Below are 15,289 nucleotides of genomic sequence, written 5' to 3'. Positions count from 1 at the left end.
AGCAGGATATTCCCAAACAGCTGGAAGGAGCTGATATATGGTGCTGCGCCCTCGTGTTGGGCCCTCCCCAAAATGGACCGGTGCTAAGTGGTAACCTGGTTATTTTCAGCGCGTCACTGGCTCGTCTCCAATTATAGGTTTCGGTTGGGGGCGCAGCAGCGTGGCCCCATATTTCCAATTATTCTGAAAGAGCACTACATTGAGTAATGTCCGAGCATGTGTGTTTGCCTGTAACTGCACACATTCCTGCAGTGTGTTGGCTCGTCCGTCCACATGCGCCACACAGGCCCGTGCGGCGCTCAGCTGCGTCTCGGGCGACTCCGAGGCGGCTCGTCTGCGGTTCTCTCAAGGTGTTCCCCTCTTTTATCGATGCTGTTCAGGAGGCTATATACATCCCAGGTTCATCACACCTCTCCTGTTTCCTCCCTGACCAGCAACATGTTAGTGTGCTGCGACGCCTGGTGGCGGTGACGTGACACGACACCTCATTACATGCATGTGCCAAACAAGCTTTACTGTTTTATTCAGATCACTGAGTGTGATCACGTGCAGCTGCACATCAGGGCCAATAGCAGCTGGATTCTGCTGGACAAATTTAATCAGTGGCGTCATTTTAGATTTTCTATTAAGTCAGCAAAGTGTAATGTTTTGTTTTATGTTATGTTATGTGTTATTCTTTATGCTATTTTGCATTTTCTTTTGTTATTTTGGCATTTTGAAAAAACATTTTTTTCTTCTGTTAGTTTCTATTCTGTTGTAATCTACTGTGATACTTTGCATTCTGTTCTATTCTGACATGTTTCATTCTATTCTGTTCAGTTGGGTTCTATTATATTACATTCTCATATTTTCTATTCTTTTCTATTCTCTTCTATTCTATTGCCGGGGTCATGCTCCACTTTTAGTGGCTGTGACGCTCCCATCAGTCAGCTGCTTCAATGTAGACAAGACGCTCACAATAATGCCGGAAATTGAATGATTTTCTTATCAAAATAAAATAAAAGAGTTGCTGCTTAGTCCTGAAGAACCCCTTATTTTATTTGAATAGCAATTTAAACCTTCTACGTGTTGTATTTTGGCGTCACACTGGTTTCATACAAATTTCTAAGTGCTTGGGAAATCTCTGTCACCCTATAGAAGGGCGCAATTGATATTATGTTGAAGGCATGTACCGGAAGCGATGCGTGTGATTTAGGCTGACTTGACGCCAAATAGCAATGTCCGACTTGGTTTCTATCAGGAACTGCCCGACTTCTCTTAAACAAAATTATTCATCACTTCATTAACAGCAGGACGGATGTTCATCATCATCTGCACCCTCGCGTTAACATCAGACACCCGGCGGTGAGTTCTGACTCCGGTCACAAACGTGTTCGTCGTAAAGCCTGTGCATTTTGATCCCTGTGCGCATCTTGTTCCTCAATTCCCCCTAACTCGGGATCCTGTTGCACTGCAGTCAGAGTGCTGTTTTTATATTGAGCATATCAAATGTCTAATCATGTGAATGCAATTGAGTATTGGACCAAATTTATTAATACTGACATGACGTCAGCATGGGAGTCAGTCGACCAATAGAGCAGAGGGAGAGGCAGGAATGTAAATACCCTGGCTGCTCGGGGCAGAAAGGCACATTAACAGTGGTTTTAACTTATATTAGTTGTTTCATATATGTTACATACATCATTTTGTTGCATACATTACTTTAAGTGACACTGTGCAACATTGGAAAGAACAGATAAGATATTATTTCTCTTACAAATTAAAAGTAGAAAAACAAACAAAAAAAAAACACTTATTCACTTCCAAATCTGGGTTTTGTTTTTACAGCCTTGGTCTGGTATGACCAGTAGCTTATGGTGGCAAATGTTAGCTAAGGTTAGCTAACCTTAAATAGGTGTGGCTGTGCAACTGATATTGTGTCATTTAAAGACTCATGTCTACTAGTGTTACTGTAACACTGCTATTTTTAACATGTCATAGATTTGGTTTCAATGGTTTTATCACAAAAGTACGAATTAAAGCTACCACAGTGTACCTCATCAAGATGCACGCTCTTTGTTTATTTCTCTCCACTTTCAGTCTGTAATGATATCTTTAATATAATCCTTGATATCTTTATAATATATAAAGTAAGAGACTCATGAAAATACCGGAAAGTATAGTGGAATATTAATGTGTCATTATTTTTGTAATTGCCACTTTATGGCATAGTTACTGCTGTTCTCCAAAACTTACATAGTCTCCCTTTAAGTAAAAGTAGTAATACCTTGGTGTAAAAAATACTCCACTAGAGGTTTGCATTTAGAATTGTACTCAAGTGACAAAATGTACTATTAGCAAAATGTTACAGTGTTATATTTATAAATATACTGTATTAAACTAGATTTTAATGTAGCAGCTGGGCCAGATGGAGCCAATTTTACCTACTTTGTATATAGAGTAGTTTAAAAATGCAATATATTTTATAAGATGATTACATGTTTTATAAAGTAAGTAAACTCTTTATCTAACTACAGTTATCAAAGAAAAGTAGTGGAAATATATTATTTGCCTCTAAACTGTAGTGGAGTAGTGGAGTGTAAAGAAGTATAAAAAGGACATGCTCATGTAGAACTTCAAAACTTACTTCAAAATTGGTACTGCAAAAAAATACAGATAACGATTTGTCAATCGATTAATTGATTGGCAGAAAATGAATCAACTATTTTCATAATTAATCATTTAAGTCAGTTTTCAAGCAAAAATGATCCAACTTTGATTAGAAGTTTCACTTTTCCCACAGACAGTTCTGCATTTTTTTATTTGACTAACAATCTTCTGAGATGGAGCTCCCCTGGACCAAATGGTCTGCTCTTGGTTGTAGAGATGTGTCATCGAGGCAGTCACAATGCCCACACATTGCTCTCTCCCTCACTGCACCATGTGTCACCCTCTTCTTTCGCTCTCTGTAGTGCAGTGGGGCCAGTAAGCACCGGATGCGGCCAGCGCCCGGCTGCAGGCGGCCCTCTCAATGGTCTCTCCCACCATGAAAGCGGTGGTGGATGCTGTATGGGCGGTGTGGAGCATCGGGGCCTCCATCTATGACTACATCCACACCAACGCCATGGAGGAGCGCATCCACACCCTGGAGAATGTCATCACCATCCACCAGTGTGTGATTGGGCTGCTGTCTGCTGGCGTATTGGTACTCTTCACCTACATCCTCTTCAAGAAGCTCTGAAGATGTGTGAAGGGGTGGGCCGGGGCTGACATGCGAAAAGTGGACCGACCCGATATGGACGTTGGAGTTTAACGTGGTAAAGCAAACACTGATCAGACAGACAAAGGGGAATTTTACACTTCGGGTACATTACAAAGGCTCATAAGAGCTGCAGGGTAAATGTAGTTTCCATGGGAAGAAACTGTAAGGAGGAGATGTAATGGGACCTAACACAATCTGGCACACTGTCGAGACACAGCCTCATGAAAAAAACAAACTATTAATGATCAAAGCATGAGGTTTTAACTTTCTACTACTTTTTTTTCCCCAACATCTCTGCAGTGCCACCTTTTTCATAAATCTATCTTCGGGGAAAACAATCTGAAGTTCATGTGTTCTGTGAGTAATATAATGGTTGTGTAGGAGGTGAGCATGTGGGGCTACAAGGTCCAACTGTTTTTTAAAGGCTAGTGTAGATAGTTTTTATAGTGATGACATATTTTATGCACCAGTATTCAGTATCTTTACATTTTCATTTTAAATATAAGATTTAACACTTCATTTTAATGGTTTAAACACCAACAGAATTAATTGTTCCCTCCCAAAACTTTATTCCTAGCCAGGTTAAGCATAAATAAAAGCGTATACAGCATTATACTTTTTCTGTTAACGTTTTGTTATATCCCACACCTGTTACATCACTGTTGGCACGAGTGCTATATAAAAGACAACATGAAGTGTCCTTAAAAACTGTAAATATGTTTTTGATGTTTGTAGCAGTATTTCTTTTATCTGGCCATTGAAAGTTTTCATAGATGTGCTACTACCCCATAGTACTACTGCTGCTTAATATTTATGGTTTTGTTTTTGTAACATGTAACAGTGTAAGATTTAAGAGATGATTCTAGGTACTGACTGCAAACACTGGATCAACGTATGGTATGAAATTATAAGTGTCTTTTACAGGATAAAGGACGTTTTTGTCACGTTAACTTAATTTAACTTCACTTGCTGAGAGGACTGTTTAAAGAAGCGGTAAGTCAATGGAAACTACTGCCATAACAGTCCTGAGTTTAGAAAAATAAGTGTATGTGCTGTGTGTATATCTGTGTACATTTGTAACTGTCCCAGAGGGAACAGAACAAGAGGAACACCTAAGGATGAAACACTGTTTTAATATCATTTTAACAGCAAGGTTGTTTTCTCAAAATGCCAAATAAATGTGAAATTCTTGCAGGTAAATTGCTGTTGTATAAAAAAAAAAAGGAAAGTCGGTTAGAGTTGTAAAGCGCAGCTATAAAATAGTTCTGCATAAAACCAAAATCACCGGAGGAATTTCAATCTCATTTTAGAACACTTCTGAGAACACTGGGAGAACCACTGAAGAAGAATCGACTGTAAACTTCAGAAACTGCAACGCAGGGTTTCCACTTGAAGGCAATAAAAAAATTCATGAGAAGGCATAACACCAGTCTTCACCAGAACCAAGAGGAACAGCTGCTTCAACATCTTCAGCTGACAAACATCTACACAGTTGTTAAAACATTGGTTGTTGGTATCTGAACTAACAGGCCTCGAGCTCGAGTACCTGGACCTTGCGTAATCTACTCATAAGTGTCCAGTCTGAAGCAGAGTATATTTGGAAGTGAATCTCTCTACATTCTCCCCCTCCAGAAACTTCATGGCTCTCCAGTGGATCTTGCCACAGTTCTCCGGCCGTCCGCGGGGTCCCAGCTCCTCCTGGATGTACTGCAGCCACAGATCTTGAAGGGAATAAAAATGCCGGGAAAACATTAAGCTAAATTCTAACGTGGAGATGCACAAAGATGTTCTGATTGAATAATATGACATTCGACAAAAGGTTCTTCAACTTCCCATATCCCAATTAATACATTTTTCACTTTGTCCTAGAAACCTGAGACTTATAGTTTGTGTGAGAGTCAGTCTCTGTCCAAGAATGTACTTTCACTCGTCTTCTAAATACATCCAAACTGACAAGTATTTATATCTTATATTCGAATCATCTGACTTCGTTGTTCAATCATTTTTGGTGCAGTTTTGAAAAAGAAAAAAAAAAAAAGACTAATACTACTTTTCCTTTTTTAGTCTTGTTCCTTTAAGGCATTTAAACTCACCGTCATCTGTTGTGCCAAACTCCTGTAGCGCCCTCTCATAGTAGTCTCTCAGATTGTTCATCTTTGGAGTCTCCTGGACGAACAAACAACATTGTCGGCTTATCGGTAATACAAATAACATCAAAGTCTACCATCTTTCTTCAGAGTGTTTTTTTTTTTTTGTGGCATAGTTGAAAGCCTTCTGAAACAGCTGCAGCAATGTGTCAAAATTAATCATTACAACCAGATCCATAGTCAGTGGCAGATCAAACAATGTAAAGAGTTCTAACTATTGTCAATGTGAATCTGTCCTCTACCTTAAAGTTTTCAGACTCAAGTGTAGTTACATAAGAGTTTTCATACATACTTGTTCCTTCTCGATCTGAATCATTCTGGTGAAAAAGGCCTTGGACAAGGGACGGTTTTCCTGTAAGCTACAGAAGAAGAAAGTTCTTTTTAGCTTAAAATCTACCGTTTCATCACAAGACACACTTTTTTGCTGCGTTTCCTTTTTTTGGGACCAATTAAAATGTGTATTCATTTTGTGTTATTTATCATTTGAATTGCGGACATGAGCAGACACAGTTATTTGTTTTTACCTTGTAAAGGTCTTCCTAGCTTTCTTGTAGCCTCCAGTGGAGTAGGACCAATCGAGGTAGCTCTCTTTCATCTCCATGGCAACAACCGCTACTGCAGACAGCAGACCTCTCTGGGAACACACAAGAAAACAAACTGTCTGCATGGTATTCTCATTTCAGAGGTCAAAACACTGAGCAGACATAAAGGACTATTGATCTCTTCCAGCTTCATCTCTAAGTATTTATCTGAAAATATGATGATGAACAGTACCTGCTTCTCCTGATTTCACTTTATCTCTATACATTTCTTTACATTGCACTTTTATAAGCATGGGGAAAACTGCTAATTAACTGCTCCTCTTATTGATAAAATTTAGTTCTAATGAAAACAATTACAAAAAGACATGTCATTATGTGCTGCTTTTACATTAGAAGAAATAAATAACTGTAAATGCTGTCAAAAGATATGGGCTGCAATGAGAGAACACTGTGCATTAGTTTCAAACTGACTGGGATGGATTCAGGTGGGCTACCTTGAAGATGGCCTCCGTTTCCTCAGGACTCTGGTTGGCTGCGCTCCACTGGACCTGCAGCTGCCAAAGTGGTAGACTCTCCTTTTAGAACAGCACAGGAGGGATTTAGCTGTTAGTTAGTTTCTAACAAGCATCTCGCTCTGCACAGATCACACTTGCTGCAGCATTGAATGGAGGTTTGTGTTGTCAGCGTCACACAATATCTCCATCACCTTTTTTTGTCTTAGAGTGAATAGACCCGTACTTGCAGATGTTGCTACTGTGTTTTCCCCATTACATGCGAAGATTTGAATGACTCTGTATCCTAGTGTAGCGTCAGAATGAAAGATCACCTGGTTCTGTTCTCATCTAGCAATTTGCCGTGCACAGGAGCACAGATAAATACAGCAAAATTTTATTGTTCGACACATCAGACATAAACCCCTGGGAGGTTTATACTATTTCCCAACACTTAAAGAGAGTGTTTATCTTGAGAGGAAAGACTTGCATAATGAGCAGTGTGTTGTAATCCTCCTCACACAGCTACTTCTCAGGGCCACAGTCTTGTGAAACCTCCAACACAACAATAACCAGCTATTCTGCTCGCTATTATAGAGGCCTGTGGCTGAGACGAAGCATTTGTATTCATGTAGCATTATACTGTGATGCACTGTGCAACAATGGCCAAGGTAAAGTGTGGGAGCATAACAAAATATAGAAAAAGGAAAATCATATGCCTTGGTATGTATTAAGTATGCGTACATAAGTATATGTATAAGTTTCATACATGTCTATAGCTTCTCCATTCAGCCATTTGGGGAAGTTAATACGATGGAATAGAGTCTAACTGGGCCAAGGACGTGGCCCACTTATACAGCAGTGCCTGTGTGTGCGCGCGCGTGTGTGTTTTCCAAGGATTATATCGGAGCACAATTGATGTGGTGTATGTGTTCAATGTAATCAAAGAAAACAACCAAACTTGATGTGATTGTAAACAAACTGTGTTAAGTCAAGTTATGTGTGTGTGTGTGTGTGTGTGTGTGTGTGTGTACCTTGGGATTAACATGTGTGAGAGCATCCTGGAATAGCCTGCCCATGTCTCCGCTCCCAAGCTGCATTAGCGTCCTCAGACTCAGGCTCCATGCAGACACCGACTGGCTGTAGCGCTGTGTGGCTGCCATGGCAACACTGGCCGCTCCCTCAGGGTCTTCAGATGAGAGCAGGATCTGCAGCTGGTCACATGGGGAACATTGTGTTGGTTGTACTTTGTTGCACTGGACCTTTGTAACAGCTCGTTTAATATAACTTTATTTGGAAGTTAAATCAAGAAAGACAGTTGATTTTTCTCCTGTTTAAAACTTCTTGTCTTTATTATTCCAGTCCCATCTTTACTGGTAAATAAATACTACACAGTGTCACCACATACTATCTTAAGGTACAGTCACACTCACTTAGTTTACTTTGTTTCGAATTATAGTTGAAAAAAAAAATGTTACATTTCTATATTTGTTCGGTTCACCCTGAAAAGTTAAAAGTGAAATCAGGATTCAGTCACACAGACTCACATATAACTTGTTTACCAAAACGTTTCGGTGGTGTTGGTGCCGAGGCATCTTCACATGAGGCAGCAGGAGGGCGCCAAGATGTGATCTGTGTAAAATTCTTTTATAAACTTATAGACAGTAGAGGGCAATATGGGGTGGCAGTGGCATGAATAAAACACCCGTGGCTTGGCCAAGACACCCACTTGTCTGCACAGTTTTTCTAATGAACTGTGTCTAATCTTGCACATCACTGGAGAGAGCAGTTTTATTATTCTTGGAGTAAGTAACTCCTGGCTTTCAGCTTCAGATGTTATTATTGTTCTCTTTCTGATCACAGCATCCATTTAAGTGCAGCAAAGTTACTTTGCCGCTCCTTGTGAACTGCACCAGAGACGCTTGAAAGCACCACAAAGCCAAACTAAACTAAACTTATGTAATAAAACACACTTCGTTTGAAGAGACAGTTGACAAGTCAAAACTCAAATGGAAGAAAGACAGAACCACGCAGACCTCGGGGGCCCCTGTGATTCCAGCTCTACATTTAATGAAGACATTATCTTACCCATTTCTTATAATAATCCTCCTTCAGCAGTGAGGAGTCGTGGGCGCGCTGCAGCACTCCCAGCAGCCTCTCTTGCCTCTGTGTCACAAACGCATTAACACACGTCAGGATTTACCATTTACACATCCACCTTCAAAAACACCAAAGCCACTGACATTTTCCAGTGTACATATAAAAATGTCTATCCTCCGGAGCAAACAAGCTGTCATACTGACATGAAATGATGAAAATAGGATGGATTCACTTTAAACTGAAAAATTATTCGTCACCTGTTCCTTTAGCTCTTGAACGTTGGTCTTTCTTTTCAGCCTTTCCAAGCAGAAGGCCACATAGCAAGACCACATGGGCTCTAGAGCGCAAAGCACACAAGCAAAGCAATGGTCTGTTACACTGGCACATCATGTTGTCAGTGAACAAGTCAACAGTAAATTAATGAAGGGCACAAACAAGCTTCAGAGAGACAAATGTAAGATGTTTTAGAACTTTTTAGGCTGAGTGGATCACACAAAGCCAGACATACTTCAAATTCAGCGATGGAAATGAAAGTGACAGTATGTGCTAAGTAAACTCAGGGTAGAGAATTAATAAGTAAAACTAGAAAATTCCAGGGAAATTTTGAGTGCCACGGGGGCTACTGCCGGGATGAGTACATGATTTATTTCCAGTGTTCAAAAGTCACCCTGATCATATTCTGGTTTTGAGAAATGTCTTGATATAAAAGACTCTGATATAAAACAATGTCACATCCCTCCATCATGTATTATGTGGGAAATATCTCATATTCTGTGTTGTTTTTTTTAATAAAACAAGAGGCGACATGTCTTCAAACTGGCATTTAAAGGGTTAAAATCCCGAAAACTAATAAACATTTGATAGGTTTGAGCAGAACTGAAGTGGTTTAAGAGATTTATGCAAAAAAAGCAGAAAAAAATATTGATATATGATGATTTTATAGCATTTTCTTTGTGTGTCCTTTTTTGGACGCGAGGAACCCCAGAGGGTACAAAATGTGTTACCAGTGTATAATAGACCTGTAACAGTAACTGACATTAGATTTTAAAAATATGTAAAAAAAGACACTTTCTTGCAGAAATCCATACCTTCAGCTGTAACACAGCCAAAATGATCAGCAAATCAAAAAAGAAAAGTCAAGAAAATGTCCAAAAAAGGACAGAGGGACCCCTGAGGGTTAATAAATCCCATGAACCGCCATTTAAATTACCACTATTATGTTTCTTTCTGTGCTAAATTTAACATTACTGGGGAGGAGAGCAACGCGACTAGAAGTGACAGCGAGAGAGGGCTAGTAGCTTCTCCTCTCCTCTGTCTCAGCGGAGACCGTCACAACTTCATTCACTCTTTTAACAAAACAAAAAAAAAAGCAACGAAGGAAGCAGTAAATGGACTTACATATTTAAGACCTAACTAAATGTAATTTAAGACCTAACATGCAGCTAATGTAAAGCTAGCGGAGCTTGGAGAGTTGGTTATCTGGTTGCTAGGCGCACGCACGCACGCACACAGGTCAGGAGCTGCAGTTGCCATGGCAATGTGAAAATCTGCCCAGAATTTGGCTTCTACATGGCTTCAAACAACTGCAAATTATGAGAAAACCGTTACTTCTTTTCATAAACCGAAAAGACCGTGCCAGACACTGAAGCCAGAAGTTTCTACAGTCTCTATTTTATTCAGATATTCCTTAAAATGAGTGAGTAAGCTCAGTGCGAAGACAGAGAGAGATTCTTTTGAAAAAAAAAGACGATTACATTAGGTGTCAATGAGAGTGAGACAGGTATTGCTGCCGGACTCGGCACCCCCGTTTAAATTTTGTGCAGACCCTGCCTGTCAAAGTTACATTTTATGAATCCCAACAACTATGTCTACATTTTCAGAAAGAATTATTTGTCTCCTTTTTACGGTTTGGCCGTGAGCTCGAGTTAAAAATAAAAATAAAGGTTATTTTTTACTGCTTCACGCACTCTAGCCAACTGACGCTTTCACTCTAACTTTGAAGAAAAAGTGATTTGCACTCCTCCTTTGAGTGCTCACGGTGTGAAAAGTTTACATGTTATGTAAAAACAGTTCCTGTCTTTTTGAGAGAGCAGAAGTTTTCCTCCGTTTTATAGTTTGAATCACATTTCTACGTGCAGGTATGAGAGAGCTGGGTGACTCAGCAAAAAGGTGCAATTTTGTCGAAAAAAGGTGGGTTTCTAAAGAAAATTCCAATGCATTTCTAATGCATTATTTATTCCCAGTTTTTTGGGAATAACTTTGGGAAAAATTGGAATTTTAACACCAAAAGTCATAGCACCCCTTGCGGGATCAAGACGCACGTTTTGATGTATATATTACCTGGGTTTTCTCAAAGCTGCGGGACGAGTTACGCGCCGAAATTTGGCGGAAGAATAATAAACCCGAAACAGAAGATTAATAGATGCCTCGGAGCTGAGCACCCGTGGCACTAATGAAGTTACATTACCACTACACTGTAAAGAAAATAATGTTTTTGTATTTTAAAACTAACACACAGAGGGAAGAAACCAACTGTATCAACTGTAATTAAGACTTTTTACTGCTTTCAGGTTATTTTCATACTTAATAAGAATCTGCAATGCATGTGTTCTCTCTGCATGTATGAGCTCCTACCAGTGTTGAGGCTCTTGACACCCTCCTCATAGACCTGGCAGCAGCGCTCCTCTCTGCGGTTGATTTCAGAGGCCCGGCCTTTGGCAGTCTGCAGCTCCTCTCCTGCCCCGGGAGCCTCCAGCTCCCTCTTGGCCATGAAATCCCACGTCAAGCTGTCCTCTGTGTAGTTAGTCTGTAAACTGGAAACAAGAGAGGGAAGAAGGTGCATTCGTGCTTAATGGTGAAGCTCTATTTTGAGTTCAACGATGCCGAATGTGCGTGAAAGAGCAGCTGTTAAAAAGTAAATAAGAGCCTTACTCTTGCAGGATGGAGTCCTGAAGTTCTTTAGTGAAGTCAAAGATGGCTGCGACGTTCAGAAGTGAGATGACAAATTCTGCGTCTGTGGGACAAAAACATCAGCAACACAGAGATAAAGTGAAGATGAAGTTGTTAGTTTGGCATTTTGGGAAATACACTTATTTACTTCTTTTTTTTTTGCAGACAGTTAGCTGTCTAGCTGTTTAGTGTTTGTAGAACAAACAGACTATATAAACTTACAATGTCCTCATGTGAATCAGAAAATATCTAATCAAAATATAAGTAATCAAGACAAAAAAATCTCTCCTAAGCATAATGGGTGCCATCTTTTGTACTTTGGTTTTCAATATCATTTTTTTGTGCCTATGTTTTTTCACAGAAAACGAAACTAATTTCAAAAAGCGTACCTTTGATTTTTCCAGTAGCATCTCGGTACACAACCTCAGCCAGTTTACCACTCAGGATCTCTGCGGAGAACTCGTATTCACCCTGAAAGGTGTGAAGAGCGGGTAATAAGGCAGTGAATACAAGGTAAGAGCTTCTGTGCATAGAGGGGTGTGTGTGTGTGTGTGTGTGTGTGTGTGTGTGTGTGTGTGTGTGTGTGTTGTGTGTGTGTGTGTGTGTGTGTGTGTGTGTGTGTGTGTGTGTGTGTGTACTGCCTTGTGTTCATCATCTTTTTGCATTTCCCACTGTGCTCAATTTATGAAACACTCACCAGGTCCATCTCCGCCATCTCCAGCTCTTTCTTCTGCTTCCTCAGTTTCTCACAATGCAACAGCTCCATACGGAAGTACTGACAAAAATATGTTGGGAGAGAATAAAAAGAATATCGATAGAGGTTTCCTCATGTAAAATGTAAGAGACTGACTGACATTGGGTTGAAAATAAAAACAACATATTTATTTTGCTTCTTTTACCTCCTGGTAGACCTTCTTGTTGTTTGGGTGGAAGCGCAGAGCCCTCAGAAACAGGTGTCTGGCACTTTCAGAAGAATTTCGATCCTCCAACTCACTCTTGGCGGCCATGATCCACAAAGCTAAAGAGGTAAAAATAAAGACAAAAAAACTGCTAATATATATTTGTAGGACACACTTTGCCTGAGCATGTTTTTTTTTTAATTAATCACCAAGATTACATTTTCACACGTACATTTATCTGTATTTTAAAGAGAATTAAAAAAAATAATAATAATAATAACCCACAGTGGAGGTATAAATGGGAGTTAAAACTGTTCCAAAAGCATCTTCTGTACCTGGTTTGTCAGGGTGGATGGCAAGCATGGCTGAGAACACCTTGCTGATCTGTCCCTTGGATGCCTGACGATCGAAACCCAGAAGAGATCATAATTAGAATGAGAGGACACTGTGTGTTTGACCTGACTCAGTTGTATTTACAGCAAATGATGAGTTGTTTACATACCCATTTTTTACAGAAAGCAACATGTGAGAGCCAAAGCTGCACATCATCCTGTGGGAAACAAAGGCAAGTGACTCACTTCATTCATTCATTCGCTCACTCACTCAGTATAGAGTAATCATAAACCTTTACACACTGTAAATGTTCTATGAATATGTTTTTCTTTGGGAAACCAAAATAAAGCCATATGTTGTTTTTTAGGTTCAGGGGAGCATTAAATTTACAAGAGCTCTTTCTTTACCGGCCATATTAGTTTGTAAAAAAAGTCTCATCTGTCACATTAATGTCAAGTGATGATTCTCAGATGCATTTTAAAACTATAATACTGATTTAAAGAAAAGAAGTTTCACTAAAACTTGAAGCCAAAGCAGTTAGATTTAGATGGTTTCTTTTAGAGGATGAATGTAGCTAAACTGTTGTTAATTTGATGCACAATGGATGTTGATGTTAGAAATGAAGCCTTAACCCCTAGTGCAAATAATATTGCATATACAGTACCTTCCACTTATTTGTTGCTCTTCTGAAGATACTATTTATTCTATGGATGACGGGGAACTCAATCTCTTCTTTTTTGAACTGGTAGTGTATGTGCTGCAAATGAAAGATTAAACACAGTCAAATGATGCGACATTAACTGAAAGCACCAATGAAAAGGCTGCAAGTGTATACTCAAGCTGCTGCACTGTTACATGCATGTTACTAAATACACATCTTCCCTAAAGGCCACTTACCACTCTTCTCTTCTTGATCAGCTCTAATACGTTGATTTCGTACTGTAATTAAACAAGATTTTGGGATAAGCATTTTGAAAATGATTCTTTGCCGTCATGTATTTTTTTACTTAAAAGGATGAACAGCTTGCATGACAATGGCACTCTACCTGAATGTATGCAATGAAGTCCTCTTTGTTTACGATCAGCCTGTGGAGCTTGTACTCCAGGGCCGTCGCTCTCTTGATTATGGATCTAAAATAGTGAAAAGAAACATGTTAATCATCTTTGCTGGACATAGTACGCACATTCCTGTGAACAGAGCTTGTGCCAAGTCAAGCTTCATCACAAGAAATAAAAATACTAACATGGCCAAAAGTTCTCAAGCTTGTGTTTTAGAAAGAATTAAGAATTGACCTCTTTTCATGGGACACTAAACCCGAAAACAGAGTATAGTTGTTGCCATTCTGTTGAGAAGATGTGAGACCAGTGATTGCAGACTTGAGTCAGCCTGAATTATTTACTTAAATTAACATACAGTTTCACACAGTGTTATTCCAGCGTTTATTTCCCTTTAGATTCACAGATATTTAATCTGTAGCAGTGAGGTCATTGAGAGAATAACAAGATGACAAAATGGATGTCAACTCTCATCTCGCTGTATTACTGTCCAAAGGTTCCCACTTCTCTGACAGATGATGCCCACAACAGCATACTAAGGCCCTCCCTGTGACAATGTCTTGTCACATAGTGGTGCGCTGTCCACTGGTTTGCTGTTCTGTTGAAAGATAGTGTCTGTAAAGCGTTTGATGTTGTCTTACTTGACTTCTTTCTTGGTGAACAATCCCACTCTCTCCAGCTGCTCTAGCTCAGGGATTCTCTCCTCAATCCGCTGCTGAACAATCTCCGCCATCGTGTCCACGCAGCCTTCACGGGTTCAGATTCAGCGATGTTTAAGTTATTAATGGTATTAATGTCCGCTTTACATTGACATAAACGACTTCAGGCGACGAGGCTGAGTCTCTCGTCACCACACATGTGTACCGAAGTTGTGATTCGCTTCTCTTCCGGTTCCGTCTGCAAATAGTTCCGTCGGGAAACATGGTCTAAAGTGTGTAAGTGTGTGTAAGTGTGTGTAAGTGTGTGTAAGTGTGTGTGTGTGTGTGTGTGTGTGTGTGTGTGTGTGTGTGTGTGTGTGTGTGTGTGTGTGTGTGTGTGTGTGTGTGTAAAATATAATAAAAATGTGTTTATTAGATTTCATCTGTTCTACCTGGCTAGTCCATATACATGTACACTGTATGTTTTGGGTGGCCAATACACTATTATCTTCACTAGAGAAAAGAAAAAAAAACATAAGAAACACAAAAAAGCATTATAATAAATGTTTTTAAATGGCATTAAATATTATATTACTTGCTTACGTGGATAGACAATGAAAGCCTACACCATGTACTAAGACAGACAGACAGACTGATAAAGATAAAGTAAATAAATTGTAAAGGTATGTATAATTTAAGAAAAAATTAAGATATAGCCTACCCATACCTATACTGTGTGTAGTAATATAAGAGACAATAGCCATAAAATCATTAGGTCACTATCACTCTCGTAATTGCACGAGAAAAAAATAACACATTTCAGCTCTTTGCTGTGTATTGCAGATTGATTTATTGCATAACTTATAAACATATAGAGCCATTTGCAAATTGTT

At 39.5% G+C, this 15,289-nt stretch overlaps 1 protein-coding gene and 1 long non-coding RNA gene across 2 annotated transcripts; one reads left to right on the top strand and one right to left on the bottom strand.

The window, feature by feature from the left end:
* The first annotated feature begins 4 nt into the window (after positions 1-4).
* On the top strand, positions 5-4,435 carry LOC130166091 (uncharacterized). The gene is made up of 2 exons (XR_008827099.1): positions 5-1,344; positions 2,952-4,435. It is a non-coding gene; the product is annotated as an uncharacterized LOC130166091 (long non-coding RNA).
* utp6 (UTP6 small subunit processome component) lies at positions 4,355-14,646 on the bottom strand. Its single transcript, XM_056371428.1, has 19 exons — positions 14,400-14,646; positions 13,749-13,833; positions 13,600-13,641; positions 13,367-13,459; positions 12,872-12,919; positions 12,705-12,768; positions 12,370-12,488; positions 12,168-12,245; positions 11,860-11,941; positions 11,453-11,534; positions 11,156-11,334; positions 8,779-8,858; positions 8,510-8,587; positions 7,456-7,635; positions 6,425-6,505; positions 5,913-6,022; positions 5,681-5,747; positions 5,335-5,407; positions 4,355-4,962 (listed from the first exon to the last, which is right to left on the bottom strand). The coding sequence occupies exons 1-19, from the start codon at positions 14,489-14,491 to the stop codon at positions 4,808-4,810; spliced, it is 1,788 nt and encodes a 595-aa protein (XP_056227403.1). The 5' UTR covers positions 14,492-14,646; the 3' UTR covers positions 4,355-4,807.
* Positions 14,647-15,289: the final 643 nt, after the last annotated feature.

This window comes from Seriola aureovittata, chromosome 3, assembly GCF_021018895.1.
Source record: "Seriola aureovittata isolate HTS-2021-v1 ecotype China chromosome 3, ASM2101889v1, whole genome shotgun sequence".
NCBI classification, from domain to species: domain Eukaryota; kingdom Metazoa; phylum Chordata; class Actinopteri; order Carangiformes; family Carangidae; genus Seriola; species Seriola aureovittata.
This window is presented reverse-complemented; position numbering and strand designations above follow the sequence as displayed.

Coding starts and splice junctions, on each gene's coding strand:
- utp6 (XM_056371428.1), bottom strand. CDS start 14,491: ATGGCGGAGATTGTTCAGCAGCGGATTGAGGAGAGAATCCCTGAGCTA. Junction 13,834..14,399: donor TTCACCAAGAAAGAAGTCAA/GTAAGACAACAT, acceptor TCACTATTTTAG/ATCCATAATCAAGAGAGCGA. Junction 11,942..12,167: donor AGATGGCGGAGATGGACCTG/GTGAGTGTTTCA, acceptor CACACCTTTCAG/GGTGAATACGAGTTCTCCGC.